This window comes from Achroia grisella, unplaced genomic scaffold, assembly GCF_030625045.1.
Source record: "Achroia grisella isolate CSIRO2021 unplaced genomic scaffold, CSIRO_AGI_Agris_v1 utg782, whole genome shotgun sequence".
NCBI classification, from domain to species: domain Eukaryota; kingdom Metazoa; phylum Arthropoda; class Insecta; order Lepidoptera; family Pyralidae; genus Achroia; species Achroia grisella.
In genome coordinates, this window is record NW_026713022.1 from 3424283 (window position 1) to 3442369 (window position 18087).

The following is an 18087-nucleotide window of genomic DNA, read 5'->3' on the forward strand; positions in this document are numbered from 1 at the left end:
TAACATGTCTAGAACAAACGAGAACACATTCTTCATAGACGTTTAATACTTTTATGTGTCTATTCTTGTATTTTTTTCAAATATATATGATATTTTATATAATTGGTTTCATGTTCTGTTTACTTTGTGTGCTATATGCGTAATAATTTTCACTAATTACCATTCGCCATAGAACAAATCACCGTGAGCAAGCAGTTGTGATTGGTAGTTTTCACTACTGAACATTCTAGTAAAGATGTAGGTGTTAAAAATTAACTACCGGCCACTTGTAGCTTTCGATACTTCAAATTTACTATTTATGTGTAGATTTAGGCTTGAGTACACTGTGTAATATAGGTTTATGATTTTAAACAAATAATTGCACAGATAATAAATTTGTAATAAAAAACTAATGAGCGTATAACTTAATGATTCATTACGTTTACTTAGATGATATATTTTTTTATACTTATCTTATGTTTTAGTTTCTAGTTTTTAGAATATATTTAATAATGGATTTTTTAATATTGAATCCAAAATACATAATTATTGGTAGATATTTGGATATATTAGTTTTTTTACTTGTTTAAATCGTCTAGGATAACCTCTCGTCTAGTTTTTTTGTAAATGATGAATGGATGAATTTACTCTAAATTATATTTTGGTTTATGATGATAAAATTCTCCACCTACCAGCAACTACGCTGGCGAGGCAACAGTGGATGATAGTAAAATTAGGTTAAGTCAATTAGCCCATTGTGGCGAATTCTTCAAAAATTAATTGCAGTGGTTTCCAGGGGTGGCTGTGTAATGGATGATGGTACATTGGAAGAAATGGGTTTTATTAATATCGCGATCTCTTCTCCCTAATACATTATATCATACAACACATTTATACTATAAGTTATGTATATATAGTCCATTCGGCTGGAAGGACCAAAAAGATGGGTGGTATACGTTTTAATTGATAAATGGCTGATTTAAGTAGCGTGTATTTGATAATAAATAAAATACAACGACTTGAGTGTTATGTGTGTAAACTACGGCGTGGCCCGTACAGTAGTAGTCCATAGTAGTATTGTTTTATTTCTTTATAATTAAATAAATAAATATTTTAATTTTTTTTTATAAGTCCATAGTAGTATAACCGATAACATAATATTTAGTATTATATTTCCCCGCCTTTATGTATTTTTGCTCTGTTATGATATTTGTAGAATATTGTAGTCATGTTTAATGGACATGTATTGACATTTAGCATATTAGCTTGTAGCTTATTTCGACCATTTTTAAACGAGTTATAATATTGAAAATTATCTGTTATTACCGAAATATGTATTTGAATTAAATTTTGCTTGAATTATATATTACAGGGGTACTCTAAATTGAGGGTCATATAACAATATCAGTGGTGAGATTCCGCCATTATTTACTTATATTTGTAAAATTCCAGCCATGTCTGTATTATTTCCGCTCCAAAACACATGGATATTACTTGTTTTTGCATAATATTATCATTAGATTCTGGCTTAAATCTCACTTACGACATTGTTGCGACACGCCAGATGCGAACTGTTACGTGTGCGCTTTCAATTAATAGTTTTAGGGTACCGTAATTAAATATTATAATTGATTTATTATGCTCATTAATCAGTATCTGACATCAATAGAGTTTTTTTCTCTTTATTTATTAAGAAGCTTAGGATCACAATATTGAGCATGTTAACTCCGTCATACCTTCTAAATTAATTACATACTTACATATTTTATATTACATCTAAACTAGAAATAGGGTTGCGAACCTTAAAACGTATAGCCTCCTAGGAGAAATTAAAAAATCTGACAAGTTATCGTTTAGTTAATTTTTAGCTTAATTTTGCTCCCCTCCTCCGTGCCTCTTCCTCTTTAGAGTATTTGTACAAATTTTTATATGTCAATATCTCGTATAAACTTGTACAAGGATAAAAATGGCTTCCTATTGAAGGCATAAAGTATTTGCAGAAGCATTCTCGTACAGTGGACATTTCTGGACGTTAAATGGTACCGATGGAAGACGTTCAGTGAAATTTAATGAGGTTATGTACATTTAATTGGTAGGTAGACTTATGTTCATCGCGCTGATAAAATTTGATTGGCATATTTTTTTTATGTATAGGAATTTACGTACGTCGAGAGTGGAACTATTTACTCTATTTTTATGGAAATTTCATATCGTTTAGTGTTGATTGTAATTCTAGTTTTACTATATACGTATTTTATATAGTGTATATTTTTGTCTATTTAATTCTTATTTTCTATTTTTTATAATAATAATATGAATGATTATAGGATATAATCGTCATAAGGTTTACCCTTATGACGATTAGGTATATCCTAGAATAATTCCAAGTGAGCGATTAACTATACCAAATGTAATTTTACCAAATCTAATATCAAATATGAACACCAAATGTAAAAAAAAGACATAATTACAATACAAAGGTGCCAATGGGCGGCCTTATTGCTAAATAACAATGTCTTCCAGGCAACCTTGAGATGAAGAGGAGTGATGATATAATAGATAATCGATCGTAGAATCGATTCTATTAATTTTTATGCAAATATTTACATAACTGTTTATGGCAACCTAATGAACTTTTTATGATTCATTTTTCGCTTCGATTGTTCACTGATAACATAATAAATTTATTAAATTTCCGTGCTTACATATTGTAAAAACGTAGTTCTAATAGTTTGGGTTCTTTATATGTAGATCTAGTTTCGAGTTTCTTGCATTCTCTGGTTCTGGTTGTTGACAACCAAAATTTATGCTAAATGCAAATAGTAATCAATATTGACTGTCTTCAAGTTGAGCGGAGTGAAGATTTCGATCTACTTGCATTCTGGTTGTCAACAACTATCTATGATGTATGCTAAATGCAAATAGTATGAATATTGACTATCTTCAAGTTGAGTGAAGATCGTGTTTAAACAATAGTGCATCTGTAAGGCCTTACGCTTTAGAGCCGTAAGGCATGGCCATATTACATCATAAGTCTTTTAAATTGACTCAAAAGTATTTATTTATTTTTTCTTCCTTTCTCATATTTGTGAATATCTATAGATATCATGTTCACAGATTGTGCTGATGGAGAGACAGAAACAACTTACATGTATACATATATTATACACCACATATTACATTGTGACAGTAATGGTATCATTTATAAGTTCCTATTCTTCAGGATTGTGGTGTTAAATGTCCGTGCCCTGTAATGCGACTGCCATATATATAGGTATCACCCTTCAGATCGCATCTCAATTTACATTACTACAATACTTTTTATTATATTATTTTTATACGAAATTGTAAATTACTAGCGGTGTGGATAAAAAATAAACTCTGTCGAAACTTTAGATTCATAGACAATGCGATGGGATTTGACAATTTTCTATGTTTTCGCACAATATATCATAAAAATTGCTATCTCATATCTTATAGTTATTACATCCTTAATAGTTTGGCATTGTTCGCCCCTTCACATCACTAAATTTCGTTTTCTGCAAGTATGTAACAAAATTGCAAATTAACATAATTACGCAATGCATTTGTAGCGAGTTTCTATAGATATTTTCACTGATTTATGTAAATGACTAGTATCGATGCATAGTGTGTAGTCATTACTGTTTAAATAAAACAGGAAACAAGTTCAGAAGCACGTGAGTATGGAATCTGTGGTGCAATGAACAGCTGTCAAATGAACAACAATGCTCAGGTGCGCTCGTGCGAATGTTAATTTTCATCAGAGTGTATCATCATATCACTTTATGTGGAATGGGAGAAAGAGCGAGGCCGGTGCCCGCGCGGCAGTCGCTCCACACGCGCAATTCGACATGGTCAACTGTACATAATTACGTGCAATACCGTGCTTGGTGACCGCGCGTTTTTGAAAACAGGGCGCGAAAAACAATTACGTCAAACTTTTGGCGCGCACTTTGACAGCTCATCTTTTTTTTTCTGACATAAGACCATGAAATCGAGCGTATGATTTTATAAGAACATGTTTCGTGTAAGAAAGTGAATTAACATTTTAGTAACGTGTCGTGTGAGAGTGGTGAAACTTATTGCGCAACCGTCAAAACATCGGAGATGTTTATCTATGGAATTTTATCAATTAGCGTTATTGTGTTTATTGTTTCTAATTAGGCGTTCAAGCGTTTTAATTAGAAATGCACGTAACTATTCCAGAATATAGAATGTTTTCTTTGTACGTACATATATAATAATAGTAAAGAGTTTGTTTATTAAATGACAATTGAAAAGATGAATTAACAAAAAACTCGTACAACCTGAGTTATGACTTATTTCTTATTTACATTTAACAATTGTTATTATGTACATGATTTAACAGGAAACTATCAGTTCCATTGTAAATACAGTAAGACTGTATATATCTGGGAAAATTTTGTTTGTTGTAGAAAGGAGTACAATATAGTAGCTAAAAAACTAGAAATCAGTATTAAAGTAAACTTAATTCCGTTAAGTATCAATTATAAATGTAGTATAGAATGTATATATTTACCATTTTTCAATAAAAAAATAATTACATCCTTTCTATTAGTCACGAATAATGACTCATTAATTGCGATAGTTATTGTATTGCGGTTTACAGAGCAAGACTTTGCACGAAGTCATCTCTATGTTTCACATTTTTTGTAGCCAAACAGTTCAAAGACTTTACATAAAGTCGTTTTTGTAGGTATCTATGTTTGACTTTATTCTGTCGTCAAATAGCTTTAGACTAAGACTTTGTACAAAGTCATCTCGTTGGTATCTATGTTTCACTTTTCTCTGCAATTAAACAATTTCAGACCAAGACTTTGTGCAAAGTCGTCTTCGTAGGTACCTATTCACTTTTTTCTGTCGCCAAACAGCTTTATTTATAAATGTATAACTTGAGCTTCGCTTTCAAGGGCATATGGCAGTGTAATTACACAGTAGAGACATGACACCTTAGACTTGGCGAATGGCAACTAATGGAGTATTCTATGACCCTTTTCATGTGATAAGTCTATTAATATGTATCGATAATTTTTAAGAGATTTATTAATAACTAGCTGTACCCGCGACTTCGTCCGCTTGGAATTTTATTTTATTTTTCTAAAATAAAAGTAGCCTAAGTTACTCCTTATTACAACAGCTACCTGCCAATAAAAGTCCCTTCAAAATAGGTCCAGGCATTTCAGAGATTACCCGGAACAAGCAGACCGACAGACAGACTGACAAAAATTGTAAAAAATGGATTTTTGGTGTACGTACCCTATTTATATTCATATAGTGTGTAGTAAAAAACGGTTATTTCAATATTACAAACAGACACTCCAATTTTATTTATATGCATAGATTAATTGTAGACGGTTGTTCCTATCCATTACGTTTTGTCATTACGAGTACATGAAAAAAATTGTGTATAATTAACTGCCGTAGTATTATAGTAACGCTATAAAATTAATCTCTAAATTGACATAGAGAAATATAAGTGGTCCATTTTAACGCTGTGCATTAGTTATCTGTGACAATTATAATTATCGTGTCCATTCACGTATGTCATGTATTTTGTATTTTTTTCACAGTTATAGCAAAAAATGTAACGAAGTTAAACTAAGTACTATCCTTTAACGGTTTTCTCGGTCTTTAACAATAAATTATTAATAAGCAATTATGTATAATTGAGATTATAAAATGATTTAAAAGGACCAAATAAATTATGGTTATACCATAGACAAGATAATGATTATACTGGTGCATTCATCTGTTCTTCTGTCATAGTAACATAGGATTTAGAAAAATCATTGGTTAACTAAAATTAAAATAGTAATAATATAATAAAGACATAGATTTTCTTTCTAAATAGGAAATGATGAATAAAATTCTTTCTAATATTATAAACGCGAAAGTTTGTGAGTATGGATGTATAGATGTATGTTTGTTCGTCTTTCAAAGGAAAACCTACTGAATATTTTGATGAAACTTACAGTAATATGGCTTATAGATCTATAATTAAAAAAATATTATGTAAATTGCACGAAATCATTACATAGTATAAAATAAAGTCGCTGTCGCTGTCTGTCCCTATATATGCTTAAATCTTTAAAACTACGCAACGGATTTTGGAACAGTTTTTTAAATAGATAGAGTGATTCTAGAGGAAGGATTATATATATAATACATGTGCACCCATGCAAAGCCGGGGCGAGTAACTAGTATAATGATGAAAAGTGAAGTAACGTAAGATGCAGACGAAGTTGTACGTGTAAGCTAGTGTGACATAATTTTAGATTGCGAATTATACCAATTATAAAATATAAGAGTAATTAATATTTATTCATCAAATATTATATTTATGATATTTGGATTCAATGATTATGTAATTAAAATTAAATTTATTACTATCCATATAATTTATTTTCCGTAAGTAACGATTATGCTGATTCTTATCGGTTGTATTGAGTCATTTGCATGCAACATGACATAGAAAGTACAGTAGGCAATAATTTAACGCTTCTTGGACATACATATTTAAGATGACGGAGAGATGATTAAAAAAATGTAGATATATTTTATGTACATTAATTAAAAATTATAAGTATTAATATATATATATCTTGTAGATTAAAAATTTAATTGTAAATGATTATGAAGGAATAAAATAATAAAATAAGAAGCTTAGCGTAATGATATAAAGAGAAAAACTAATAAGAGCTCAGACATATGTGTATGGAATAAATATATATATATCTTCAGTATACCTGCCTGTAGGACTTTACAGTATCATATAGTATACACTCGGATCTTCTACCTAGTTTTGGTTTAATAAATAAAAATTGATATATAAACCTTATCGCGTATTAATAGAGTAATAATGCATTTCCATTTTATTGTACCTAAGAAGTGGTTAGATTCATTAAGGAAATATAACATACTACACCAGAAGAAGAATTCAATATAATACTTAATTACAGGAAAAATTTTTCTCCATACATTAATTTAAATTAAATAAAGATAATTCAATCAGCTGACCACCTTCTACTTATCTATATAGAATCGTAATGCTACCAATAAACCGCGATAATATAAAATGGTTAAGAATTAAAAAAGAACCTTCGTGCACCGTCATGCTACAACCCAATTATAATCAATAAACCTAATTCATCGTTTTAATTCAACACGGCACAGTGAGGGAAATCGCGGTTTTTGCAACTCGCTCGTGTAATTAGACAATTAAGCTTTGGTGACAGGCACAACAATATTATTCAGTAAATATTGTAGGGAAATTAGCAGTATAAGACTGCGTTTTAGTTCTATAAATCATCACTGGCAACACTCGCTGATTAAAGAGTTTACGGACGCTGTGCTGAGTGCAAGTAATGGGATATGACTTAATGGACGATGATTAGAAATCATCTATATTAATATAAAATATTAATAAAATATATATGGCATTTTTAATATTAATACGAATATTAAAAATGACATATATATTTATCGTTTATTTTTACTTCTGAATGAATCCTAATGAAATTTCATATATATATCAAACTAGCTGACGTGGTTTTTCCATATAAATTAAAATCGCTATTAAAGAATAGGGGTTGGTGATAGAAGGGTGAAAATTTAGGGTTGTATGTATTTTAATGCCACATTATAAATTTATGGAATAAACAATTTTGTTAGGGGTGGACAAACCTTATCACTTAGGGGTATGAAAAATAGATAGTAGCCGATTCTCAGATCTACTGAATATGCAAATAAAATTTCATGAAAGTCGGTCAAGCCGTTTCGGAGGATTATGGTAACTAACATGGTGACACGAGAATTTTATATATAAGATATTCAAATTCAAATTAATTTATTCATATAGGACCTTTCAGTCTATTGTGTATGTTATTTTTTAATCATTATTCATCACTAAAACCTTATTGCTGGTAAGTAATGTATAGTATAGTAATTCAGGTTTAACTCCAACTTAATAGCAACATATTTAATTAAATCATTATAATTGCCTGTCTTTATCCCATTATTTGGTGTCGCAGTGTGTCAGTCAACATCGTATTTAAATATCGATTTAAAATACCAAATTAGATGTTATAAAGATGTACTTATATATATTATTATGCATAGGAATGAGGCTTTTATAGTTTAATGGCTGTTTTTATTACATTACTTAAACATCAATTAACCCAAACATTATACTCTAGTGTACATATTACGGTGATTTCAAGTTTACTTACATAAGTTTATAGGCCAATGGAGCAAGTAAGTATTTAGCGATTAGATAATCGATTAATATTGTATATCGATTCATTCATAAACCGGAAAATGTCATAACTCAGTTGTACGCGTCGAGTCGGAAGTGATTGAAATAGACTGAGATGTAGCGATGCGGTTACGTAACATTGTTTCAGTTAGTAATTTAAAATTATAATGTTGTTATGAAATATTTTTTTTTGTAGTAAATACTTCAGTGCTTTATTACAAAATAATAAGATTAATAATCAATTATAATTTAATAAATTTGTAAAATTAAATAGACGCTAGCAAAATATTTTTTTGTGGGTGAAACTGGGTGAACTTGTTTTAGATATTTTCAAATATAGATTCAATTTACTTTCCGTTTTCAAAGGGATAGTGTTGGCTCTTAAAATAGGACTTAAATATAGTGTAGTGTAGGGTGTTTATGAGTAGCTTATAAAATTTACTTATAAATTGTAGTAACAATTTTAAGTAAAATTATTTATAAATTCTCAAACACTTCAAACTAATCTAAAGTTAGTCTAGTCTGGATAAAGAAATTGCTTCACATTCCTTATACCATATGGGCATTAGCAAATAGTGGAAACTGAGCTTGGAAACGGGAAATCGGGTGCCACGGAATGTGATCCTAATAGCGGCTTATGTGAATGCATCGCTACTTATTCAGTAAAGAATTTGAGTAGTCTAAGACGTTCGTTTTAACTATGCCTTACGTAAGCACATCGTAACTAGACGAGAACACGGAAACGTGTTACCGAATAATTCCGTCTCTAATTACATTAACCCATTAACATTCCGCTAGGTTTCTGTGATTTTCTGTACTCTTTCTTAGTAGTGACAGTTAAATAACGAATTAATTGTTTGTAAATGCGAAATTCACGAGAAATGCGCGCGAAAAATGCCGAAGGAACGTTCCAACAATGACAACTGCAATGCAATAGCGAGGCTCATAAAGGATTTCTGTAGCTGCTCAGAGAACGCAACGTGGTCACCAGAAATGACGTCAGATAAACGGAAAGATCCTGTCCTCAGAAGCGAAATGACCAACATGTCGGCAATGCGGAGAAGAATAATGACAATCGCAAAGAGAAAAACGAGAGACGTTCCACCGGAGCCACCTAAACTTTATGACCACGGTCTCGACAAAAAATCAGAAACTTTAACCTCGAATTTAATTAATACAACTATAAGTTCACAAAGCAGCACTTTGAGAAGAAATATAGACAATTTCTTACTTTCTAGAAGGATGTTTGCACTAGAAGAGGACATCTATGAGAAACCTATACCAGTTACAATAAAAAACTCGTCGTGCGGTGAGAATTGGTCACTAAGTAAAGCTTGGAAGAACAACAATGCCGATTTCTTTCATCGATCTCCTACTCTCGATTCTAATCGATTAGTTGATCGTAATTATACATATTTAGAACGAATAGATGAAGTTCCACGACGGAAGAAAAGAGACAAAAAACACAAGGAGCAACTGCGTTATGATAGGAATATAAAACGACATATTAGGATTAGAGTTATGTTATCATTGCGAATGAGGAGGTATATGAAGAGACGGCTAAGGAAGCCCCATATACAGCCGCAGAATGCTAACGTGCCACCAAGAAGGTTTCCCAGAGGAACATCTATCAATTCAAGTTTCGGTACACGATCCTATAGAAGTGTTATGACTGACAAACTAGGAGATGGTGCGGTTCTATTTGACATACACGAAGCAAGGAATTCCACTATGGAGCTATGCCATGACTATGAAGAAGACCTCGACACGTTGGAAATTGCTTTACGCGCCGGTAATTTTAGGTAAAACCTCTTTTTCTATATACTGCATGTACTAATTTTCGCACATTTATTTTGGTGTATGACAGAACGTACTTCATGTGTATTTATTAACTTATGTATCTTGTTTGTATTTATCAATATTATTTAATATATGCATGTGTCTTCTCTATATATAGGCATACTTAAATAAAGAAGAAGAATAATATCATTCAGACATAATTATCATCTAACTCCATAGAAAGACTCATTCCTTAGATATGTTTAGGCAGGGTAATATGAGTATGATTCGTCTGTTACAGCGCCTACTGAATCTCGAAAATCGAAAGTATAGTAACTTCAAAGTTATAAAATATGGTCACAAGTCCTGGAACTGCTCGCCCTCTCTGCTATGATAGACCCGCATGGTGAAAATATTATCATCTGCTTCTTTTATATCCCATTCATTTGGGGTCGGCGTAATATGTTTTTCTCTTCCATTCATCCCCGTTCTTTTTATTTACCCTTTCTTGCCATATAATCTTTCATATAGTTCATCCATAATTTTTTTGGCCTTCCTCAGCCCTTACAACAAACCACATTCGTTTATAATAGTTTCTTTAAAATATTCTCTTCTTTCCTATGTATTACATGCCCATACTAAGAAAGATGATTGATTACTCTTCAAACAATGTATAAAATAAAACAATATAATTAACTGATTTTAGAGATTATTTCAACTATATTATTGTACTTGCAAATAGTATTTAGAGTGAAAACGGATATATGTATTTAGGTTTGTTATTTATTTTGCGGAATGAAATGTGTTTTCTTATACAGTTAGTTACTTTCTGCAAAATATGATTTAATCTTGAAATCAACTTGAGGCACCCAAACTATTTAATATTGTATATTATAGTCTCATTGTTATGCTTTTTGTGATTATTCCTCACTATTTAACAATCAGTTAATTTTTCAGTTAGTCATGTCTATGACTCGTCGTCGTATATCTACGGAATGCTAAGAAATTCGTCTCTCGTCTCTTATTTGTTCATTTTAATAAAAATCTCGTCTCTCACTTGTTCATTTTATATGTTTAAGTTTAGCTATGTCTGGTCTATTCAAACTGGCATCATATATTTCCAATTTCATAAGGTCAAACACATTAGAAAATGGTCAACTAAATCATTCCGGATGCATGGCCGCCATACCGTAACATTAGGTACTCTATTGTCGCTCCCTATATTAATGTAACACTGTCTGTCTGTTTATACAGTGGACAATTTAATCAGACATTCATGCTAACTGATATTTAAAGGTCTTCATGAATATTAACCACGGTATTTATAAGTATATATTTCTTTTAAAATTATAATAGTATCAGCTTATAGGAAATTAGATGAGTTTTTAAAATAAAATGTCTACTATATAATCATTATATTTTTTTATCTGTACCAATATTATAAAGAGAGAGAGAGAGAGAGAGAGAGAGAGAGCGTACTTTGTTATGAGGAAAGTAAACTCCAGAACTACTGTATCGATTTGCATGATTCTTTCACTGTTTTTGATTATTATTGATACATATGACAGAAATTTTAAAAAAGAATAAACATAAAGTATTTGATCCATGTTGTGGACATTTAAATGAAATTGTTATGAATTTAATTAAATTTAAAATGCCAATTTTAAAGACTGCACGCATCAAGCAGTGCTGTTTAAAATATGTATTCAAGATTATAAATATAAACTATTCAAGTTTACTCTTAGATAAAACTAAATTCCAAAACTCAGTATCTGTTTTAGCAATCGTTAAGAAAAAACCAGTATCAATTCCATTGTATTTTAAATATACATATTTCAAAATGCGATTGATGCACTTCTACGCGTGGTTCAACATGTGTGGTGTCAAAAATATTGGCGCATTTACTTGATCAATTACTAAATCCGCATCGTTTAGTGATTGAGCGAGTAAATGCGTTGTAAGGACAGAGCTATCCCGGTTGTCATCAAAAGGTAGTGATATCAAATTTCTTTTAAAAACAAACTTCTTTTAATAACTTTTTAATCAATCTTTTTGTTAATCTATACATATAAATAAAATTGGAGTGGCTGTTTGTAATATTGAAATAACCGATTTTTGTTACATGCATTTGAATGTAGCAAAAAATACAAACATACGGTACATTCACCAAAATATCATTTTTTATCATTTTTGTTTGTCGGTCTGTCTGTTTGTTCTGGCTCATCTCTGAAATGGCTCGACCGATTTTGATGTAATAAACTCCTTATTACATCAAAAACTTAAGCTATTTTTATTTTAGAAAAATAAAGTTAATGTCCACGCGGATGAAGTCGCGGGCACAGCTAGTTATTATAAATATATTTTGAATGTTCTTTTCATTGGTCTATTCACGTGTTTCAAAAAAGTTGTCACGATTCGAGAATTAACAATCCATTATCCAAATATTTCAATATTCCACATATTGGAATATTTGCTAGTAAATTAAAATTGTTTGCCTGAGTGGCCCGATTTTCAGTTAATTATACGTACACAAACCGTAGATAACATGTTATTTAGTGATGTTTACAATCAGCTTTAGAAATGCAATCAGCAGGAATTTTATCTTGCACGCAATATCTTTGCCTCACAATGTATTTTACAGATTTCGTTTTCTGTATGACAGATATAGTTTTATCCTAGATGGGGTAGTCAGAGACGCTGTTATCTTGACGGTAGTTCGTGGTCTAGCTATTTAGAACACCTTACTTCCGATGGTCGCGGGTTTGATTCCTCGCACGGCACAAACATTTGTATTCATGAAAATTATTGTTTGTATCGGTATGGGTGTGATCTTTGTATAATATGTATGTATTTACGAAAAAAATCTATGTATTTGTATCAGTTATCTAGTACCCATAATACAAGCTTTAGCTAGCTTAAGTTGGGTCTAGATGGCGCTGTATTAATTGTCCTAAGATTATTATTATTCTTATTATTGTTACCTGCTGACGTCATCAAGTTAGCGATGAGCACAAAACTTAGGATCCTTTGTATGAAATCGATCACATGATTGCGCTCAAGTATTTATATGCAAAAATTACAGACATCTATATTGTAGATAAAAAAATGTGTGATCAAATTGTCATCTTCATCACATATGTATGGCCTTTCACATAAACAAGGCCGATTGCGTAAATGTATCTGAAATGGCAATTTATTCACAAATGAATAGAATCTTTATGATTTTGAACTCCAAAAAATAATACTAAATGTGATAGTGAATATACTATAATAATGCACCCACCATGGAAGTAAATTTTATTAATCGCAAAAAAACTTACCGAAATATGTTTATGTTCATAAAAATAACAAAAAAAGAAGTTAATCACTATGATTTGATTTTCTATAAATTTATATACCAAATAGGCTGTTCATAGAGTACTTTATTATCTGTATTTATACCACCATAGGTTACCTATGTATGTATTATAATTAACAGTGTTAGAATCAAAATATGACTATTCAAAAGTGCTTGTAATGAGTTTATTTGTAAAGATAAACATAAATTAAAAATCAAATAAATGAAACAATAACACTAATAGATATTATAAATATCTGTGGTGGTAATAGATTAATTAATGTAACAATAACTAATGTATTAAATATCTTGGTAAGATAGACCTTGGGTATATGTATATCCTAATCCCTAAGCAGCTTGCTTTGTAAGCTATGTTTCGGTTGTATCATGGGATAAGGCAGTGACATTACAGGATAAGAGGGATGACATCTTAGTCCTTTAGAATGGCAACACATGAGTGTTATCGCAGGCGTCGCGTATTGGCGTAATACATCACAGTGCTGTTCATATATTTAGGCGACGGTTATCACTTACATATATATATACTTACATATATATTATCACTTATAATAATGATAATAATAATAATAATTGTAAAAACATTGTATAACAATCGTTAAATATTAAATTAGAATGTAATTGTTATAACATATGTAATTTTTAGAATTAGTAATAAAAATTTGCATGCCTACTGTAAAAAGGCATATTACAGCGTTGCCTGCTGATATCATCACTGTGGCTTAATTGTTTACTATCTTGTCTGTAATGCAAATAAACTACTTACTTGCTTACTTACTACTTACTTACTACAATCAACCGATCACGATCGATTAAACGGAGATCATACGACGGCCTGAGCCAACGTTCGAATCCCTAGCGGTACCCTCAGACTAAAGTCGTATCTGTCAGGTAGTTGGTCTTCAATCGCTCCATAAGTCCTTCTGCTGGTTTGGAGTGCCATGTGCACTCGTCCCCTATCGTCCGGTGAAGCTGTAAAGGCTATCTGCGGCCAAGAGCATTAGAGTAGTCCGAAAAAAAAAGTTACAATTAAATAAGCCATCAGCATGTTTGCCGTTCTAATTGCACAAGAAAAAAGTATTTTATATTGTTAATGGATTATTTATTTAATGCCCATTACATACATATGGGCGTGAAATAAATAATCTGAATTACATAAGTATCCTCAATCGGAGCATTAAATACGGTTTTGTTTAAAGTTCAATGTCAAGATATTATAATGAGTTGCAAATTCGAAATTAATTTATATTCTGAACCTTATTTTTAGTCATGATAGAGTTTACTTATCATTGGCATATTGTGATATAGCTGAATTAGTTGTATTCCCGTTTTTGACCGGTTTGCTTGAAATAAGTAGGTTAGTTGAGTCTAACTCAGAACTAGATAAGTTTCTTAGCGTCGGTTACAGTTTGAAAACCTCACTGTGATAGTAATGTGGCCTAATGAATCCATTGCTAGCAATGTACCATGTCAGGTTGACTGAAACCATCGTGATAAGTTCCTCGTGAATTTGTCACGATGGGCTAACCCGCTAGATCAAGCGGGTGCACCATTAAATTATTCATCATTTCAAAAAAATCCTTTTTGTATAAATACTGTATGTATTAAAATAAAAAGATTAGGATGCATCGCGACCTACTGTTTATTGGCCTATAATTCGACGTAGAATAACAATGGTCGTGAATTGGATATTTATGACTAATTCTGTAGTGATGGAAACACTCATAACAAACTCGGGAGCCAGCCATCTCTTGGAGTAATTTCCGAGAGATTACAGGCCTCGCATTTCAATATGGTGGAATATGTTGTTTGTTGTGTTTACCACTACGTCTACAGTTGACAATCTCTCTGAGTACCCCATCGGGTAATTATGGTTTTTAGTTTAGAAAAAATAGAAAGTCTTTTAAATATAGTTAAAAAAATGTTGTACACAAATCAAAGTATTTAATGCCAGAAAACACCGCTAACAAACCTGCTGTTACGAAAGACTTCAGTAGTCTCCAGAACCTTCACATCGTTGTCGTTACTTTTTATTTCTCATCTGTACTTCTTATTAAACAGTAAATTGAAATTTATATGTACTTTACTTTCAGTGGTACCTAGATATAACACATGTATCAAATATGTTAAAAAATTAAGTATCTACCTCTAAAGTAAAACTGTCAACAGATGATACTTGATGATGATGACTGATTGATGATGAATTAAAAATATATAAATAACTATAATTAACAAACAATTTGGATATTTCAAATATCTTATACGGTTTTAAGTTAATTTTAAAAGTTTTCATTTTAAAATTAGAATAAAATTGTTTCTTATTTTATGTAACTGAATATATTATTATACTCAGGAGTACTTACACTAAAAATCAGGACTATGAACTGTATAAATGAGACACGCTCCTTGGTATTCTATCTATATTTTTCAAGACATAAATACAAGTACTATAACAACCTTAAAAAAACATTAAATATCAGAATTAAAGCCATTAAAAAATGGAATTCATTAAAAATTACAAAATTAGAATTTTCAGACGTAATAAAATATTTAAAGAGACTATTTAAATGGTTATATAAGTCACAAATATATTGATATTTGTGATTTACGTATCTACTTCCGCTTGTTTGATTTATACAATACAAACTAGTCTAGACAACTCAACCTAACTACTAAACGTAGGCAGTGCAACTAATTTATAGAGATTAATGATGCTTATTTGCATTAATATTAATTGGTTATTAAAATGAGTGGGCACATATTTTCTGGTTCTCTCGTTACATAACTTATTTGGTAACCAAATTTGTGGTTTTTATCTTTAAGGTTAATAAATAGTTCTAAAGAGACTTCCTTTGTGAATGGTAAGGTTAAAAATGTAATTTAAATAATCACAACCGTTTTATTATAATCAAGTATCATTAAAATAAATAATAACATACTAGTGCCATCTATGGACTAGTAGCGTAACACAACATGTTAGTAGCATCATAATACGTCATGCTTTCCGTGCTTCTTTCAGTGCCACTATTTCTTAATAGATGGCGCTGATACTAAAAGTAATCATGACGGTTACCGTTGATGTCTTTTGTATCGAAACAGTCTGAATAAAATAATATTAATGATTAACTTGTAATTTATTTTGTGAAACGCAATTTTTAATTGTAATACGTTTTATATCACTCCACTGGTTTGTGGATGTCTGTAGACTATGATAGATTCGCTCTGACTAATATGGGTATTCATTATATATAAATTTGTAATTATTTATTGATAAACGGTCAGTTTATAAGAATATTGTGTTTACAGGAGCGGTCGGCTAGCTGTCGAGGGCTGGTGGTGCGGGCGGGCGATGCCGGAGGCAGGCGGGCGCGCTAACAACGGCGCGTTGGCGCTGCACTATGCCGCTGCCCGGGGCTGCTTGGATTGTGTCAGGCTGTTGACGAACACCACACCTGATGTCTCGTGAGTACACTCCATAATATGTATTTATGTATATATAGGCTACTATAACCGTTTACCATCCGATGGGCCGTATGCTTGTTTGCCACATCGTAGTATAAAAAAATGTAATTTACTGTGTCTTTGTTTTCGTGTAAATATGCCAAAAGCCTTGGCCTGTTATGTTCAGTAGAGTTCCTACAGTCGTCTTTTATTTAGTGATGTTTTTATACATAAACATATAATATTATATATCATAAAATATTAAAGACTTTTTACATTCAACATGATCTACATGAATGAAATCACTCGTTATAAAATTGAAACATAATATTTACGTGTTATATTGACAATATATATTTTATTGATTATAATTAATAATGATTAGTCAAACTAATAAGACCTCATTTGGATGCTGGATAATAAAAATAAAAATGATCAAGTAGTACATACTTATTTTTTTTATTTATCTGCTATTGCCAAACAGATATATCCATTAAAATAAAATCTTTATGTTAACATATTCATAACATTAATGGTAACAGTATGGTGCATCTCGTACTGCACACTAACTGTACTATCACGGCGTATAGCGGACATTGGGACAGTAAGCAGTAATGTGGTCGATATTATCTATCCATTTAGATTTATAAACTAGTCCGCGATTATATACAGTTGCTAATTCATATTTTCTACTGTATTGCTCTAGAAGTAGTTCTATATTTTAAGCAAAAAATAACCATAAATAACCGTGCCAATTGACACAACGCCATCTAGCCTCACGGTAAGCAGAGCTTGTTTTACGGATACTAGACAACTGATATAAATATTCACATTTATTATATAAATACATACATACATAATATACATAGAAACCATGAATACAAAAGTTTGCACCAGGAAGTAAAGCGGTGTGCTAAACCTCTAGACCACCGAGCCTGTTATATAGGTAAAAAATATTTATATTCACAGTATAAATATTTATTATCTATGAAAAGTTTCTTTAAAAAATCGATTTCGACTGTGATAAAATGAGTATAAGTTTAAATTAGGTTAAACATTGGCTGTTGTACATTAGTTAACCAATTAATGAATGAATCATTATACGGACGGACAATCTTTCGTTATATAAGTATATACATGCAAAATGCGACATTCTTATTTACAATATTTCATGCTTGATGTTGACTTGTATTGAATGAAACGTTTATTTCATAATAACTCCTAAATATAATAATTG

At 31.0% G+C, this 18087-nt stretch overlaps 1 protein-coding gene across 2 annotated transcripts in view; it reads left to right on the forward strand.

The window, feature by feature from the left end:
• Positions 1-18087, forward strand: part of LOC131851270 (espin) — a 120152-nt gene that overhangs the window by 39951 nt on the left and 62114 nt on the right. Inside the window, exons 1-2 of one of the 2 annotated variants that reach the window (XM_059201746.1) lie at positions 9170-10077; positions 16716-16871. In XM_059201746.1, the coding sequence (XP_059057729.1) occupies positions 9170-10077; positions 16716-16871 (1064 nt within the window). Of the gene's footprint in view, positions 1-9169; positions 10078-16715; positions 16872-18087 lie in introns of those variants that run through there. The other variant, XM_059201747.1, reaches the window with a different exon arrangement.